This window comes from Clupea harengus, chromosome 22 (genome assembly GCF_900700415.2).
Source record: "Clupea harengus chromosome 22, Ch_v2.0.2, whole genome shotgun sequence".
Lineage (NCBI taxonomy): Eukaryota > Metazoa > Chordata > Actinopteri > Clupeiformes > Clupeidae > Clupea > Clupea harengus.
The window spans coordinates 5,341,147-5,343,855 of NC_045173.1; the positions used below are offsets into that span (position 1 = coordinate 5,341,147).

General features: G+C 38.0%; 1 protein-coding gene across 1 annotated transcript; it reads left to right on the forward strand.

Moving 5' to 3' along the window:
• The first annotated feature begins 535 nt into the window (after positions 1–535).
• Positions 536–1,572, forward strand: LOC105904017 (permeability factor 2-like). Its single transcript, XM_012831838.2, has 4 exons — positions 536–736; positions 889–1,021; positions 1,193–1,279; positions 1,434–1,572. The coding sequence occupies exons 1-4, from the start codon at positions 673–675 to the stop codon at positions 1,444–1,446; spliced, it is 297 nt and encodes a 98-aa protein (XP_012687292.2). The 5' UTR covers positions 536–672; the 3' UTR covers positions 1,447–1,572.
• Positions 1,573–2,709: the final 1,137 nt, after the last annotated feature.

The window sequence follows — 2,709 nt, forward strand, 5'->3', positions numbered from 1 at the left end:
AGGGAAGTTTAGGACAATTAAAGGTGCAGTTCATGAATGGAATCCATTACACTTTTCATCATGTTCAGAATAATTCCCCTCAAGTTCCTCTAGCTGTCTCTCCAGTGGTTGCGCTCAAAAGTACTCAAGTGTTCATGCACAGTCCAGGCTCTGCAAATGGGAAACAAATAGAGTGGCTCGGACCGAGCCATACCCTATCCTAGCCAATCAACAACGAGGGTCGCTCTTTCCTTCGGGAGCACGAGAGGGAGGGGTGAATTTGATTTACTGTTTATTATCAACAACCTTTCGCCAGATTTGAGGACTGTACCTTTGCCGAATGAGGCTATAATAGTTTGATAACCTTTAGTTCACTTGTTGCAATGAAAAGCTAATTTACTAGCTGCATCATGTCATGTTTACATTCCTGTAGTATAGAGAACTGGCTTAGTTCCAAGTAAGCAACTGTGAAAGTCCGGTTTAAATCCCTGATTGCAAAACCTCATGACTCACTTCCACTTCCATTGTATAAAAAGGGATAGCTTTTCATCGTGTGACCTTCAATCTTTTAAGGAAGTTCTCTAACAAGGAGTTACTAGAACTGTAGTTAAACGTTAAAGCTCTGCTAACATTCCACATCAGGGCAGGCAAAGTTGTTTGACTTTATGACTAGAGATTAACTGTAAACCCAGAATGAGCAGTAAAATACTTGGCAGTTTTTTTACTTTTCTTGTGGCCTGTCTGGTTGTTACAGAAGGTGATCTACTTACACAGCACCCTCAAATATTGCAACCATGTTTGCATGCATCTCACAGATTTTAATTTCCATTCAGCTGTGCTAGTTCTGTAAATATTAATGGTCTTTCTCAGAGAAGGGTTTATGCTGAATTCACCCTTTCAACTCAACAGGTATGAGCCTGCGAGGGGCGGGAGTGGAGCCTCGCTGTCGCTGCATCGGGACAGAGAGCCGGCGGATTGGGAAACTGATTGCAAGAGTAGAACTGTTCTCCCCAAACCCTCACTGCAAAGACACAGAGATCATGTGAGTGCTGACAACCACTCTGTTGTTCTTGCCATCGGATCATGTTCTGCAGTTCTCAACGCTAGCAGGGCTACCACCATGGGTCTTTTTCAATCTTTTGTTTTATTTGGGCAGAAAACTCCATTGGTGATGTAAATGTCATTTTCTCTTCCTTCCTTTCTGTCCTGACAGTGCCACATTGAAAGATAGTGGTGAGGAGATTTGCTTGGACTCCAGTGCTCCCTGGGTTAGAAAAGTCATTGACAAAATCTTGTCTAGGTAAGTTGAGAGCAAAACACGATTTGAGTGATAATTGATGTTATAGAAACAGCACAATGCATGACGTCTGTCAGACAGATAATAGCTGCATTCTATTTATGCTACATCTGAAGTTGCTGCATTTGAAAGTTTTTGCTTTGCTTTTCCCCCTCAGAAATCAGAGCTGAAATCTGTTCCTACATTGTGACCACTTCAAGGGTTGCACTCCAAAGTGAATGTGAACATTTCTCTACAGTGCTCCAACTTGGCCATTGGCTTTGTTTGACTGTAAAATAAACTGTTCATTTGTTAAATTGACAAGTTATCCTTTTTATGACATAATGGGAAGAAGCTGCTAATATCCTATCAGTATATTTTGAGGGAGGGAACATGAACTATCACAGATCCATTAAAGGTGCACTATTGAATGTTATTGTGTGGCTGTAAGTAAGTTAGGGAACAATACATCAATGCATATGATCAGGTTGGACTACAATACATATAACAGGTTGGAATTCAAATGGTTTATTTTTGCATTGCAAAAAATAAAATGAATGGCAAGTATGTTGCATAATACTCAACATGTATTTTCCTATTAGTCCAGGCAAAATAGCGTCAATAGCGTCAACAGACTAATTGTAAAATAATTGTTTTCAGCATAGATAATTTCTATGAGGTCTCCAGAACAACATACTAAAAGTCCTAAGAAATCCTAGTTGAGGAAATATGTTTAATTCTCATCAATCTGAGATGTGTGCTAATAATGCATGGCAAAAATACACCTTAAAAATTATTTTTTTTCCTTTACTCCTATCAAAATGAAACTTTACACAATGAAAGTACCCATGAAAAGTAAAATTTTTGTATTACAAGTTTCTTTGAAAATGAATTTGAATATGCAAATGAGGTATACACTAATCGAATATAGGAGTAAAGGAAAAAAAATTGTCATTCATTATTAGCACACATCTCAGATTGATGAGAATTAAACATATTTCCTCAACTAGGATTTCTTAGGACTTTTAGTATGTTGTTCTGGACACCTCATAGAAATGATCTATGCTGAAAAAAATTCTTTTACAATTAATTCTATTTTTGGCTCCAAAATGGGTTCATTTGCCTGGCCTATATGTTGACTTTGGACGATCGTTCTTAATTCAATGAGTACAACATAATCTTTGATGCTCATGTCAGATAATCCAAATTATGTCTGTTTTATGCATTTTTAACAAATCAGACAGGGAAAGTTTGGATTCTTTGCAACAACCTGTATGGAAACTTAGAATTTTTACTTTCTGTACACACAAATGTGGGGAGGAGAACTTGACCTAACACAAACCATACAAATGAATTCATGATTCATTGGTCGATAGACATTTGCTGGCAGTTCGAATTTGGCGTATAATATTGGGGCCACTTGACAGCACATTCCCAGGTTGCTTTTTGTTGCC

Coding starts and splice junctions, on each gene's coding strand:
- LOC105904017 (XM_012831838.2), top strand. CDS start 673: ATGAGCAGTAAAATACTTGGCAGTTTTTTTACTTTTCTTGTGGCCTGT. Junction 737..888: donor CTGTCTGGTTGTTACAGAAG/GTGATCTACTTA, acceptor TCAACTCAACAG/GTATGAGCCTGCGAGGGGCG. Junction 1,022..1,192: donor TGCAAAGACACAGAGATCAT/GTGAGTGCTGAC, acceptor CTGTCCTGACAG/TGCCACATTGAAAGATAGTG.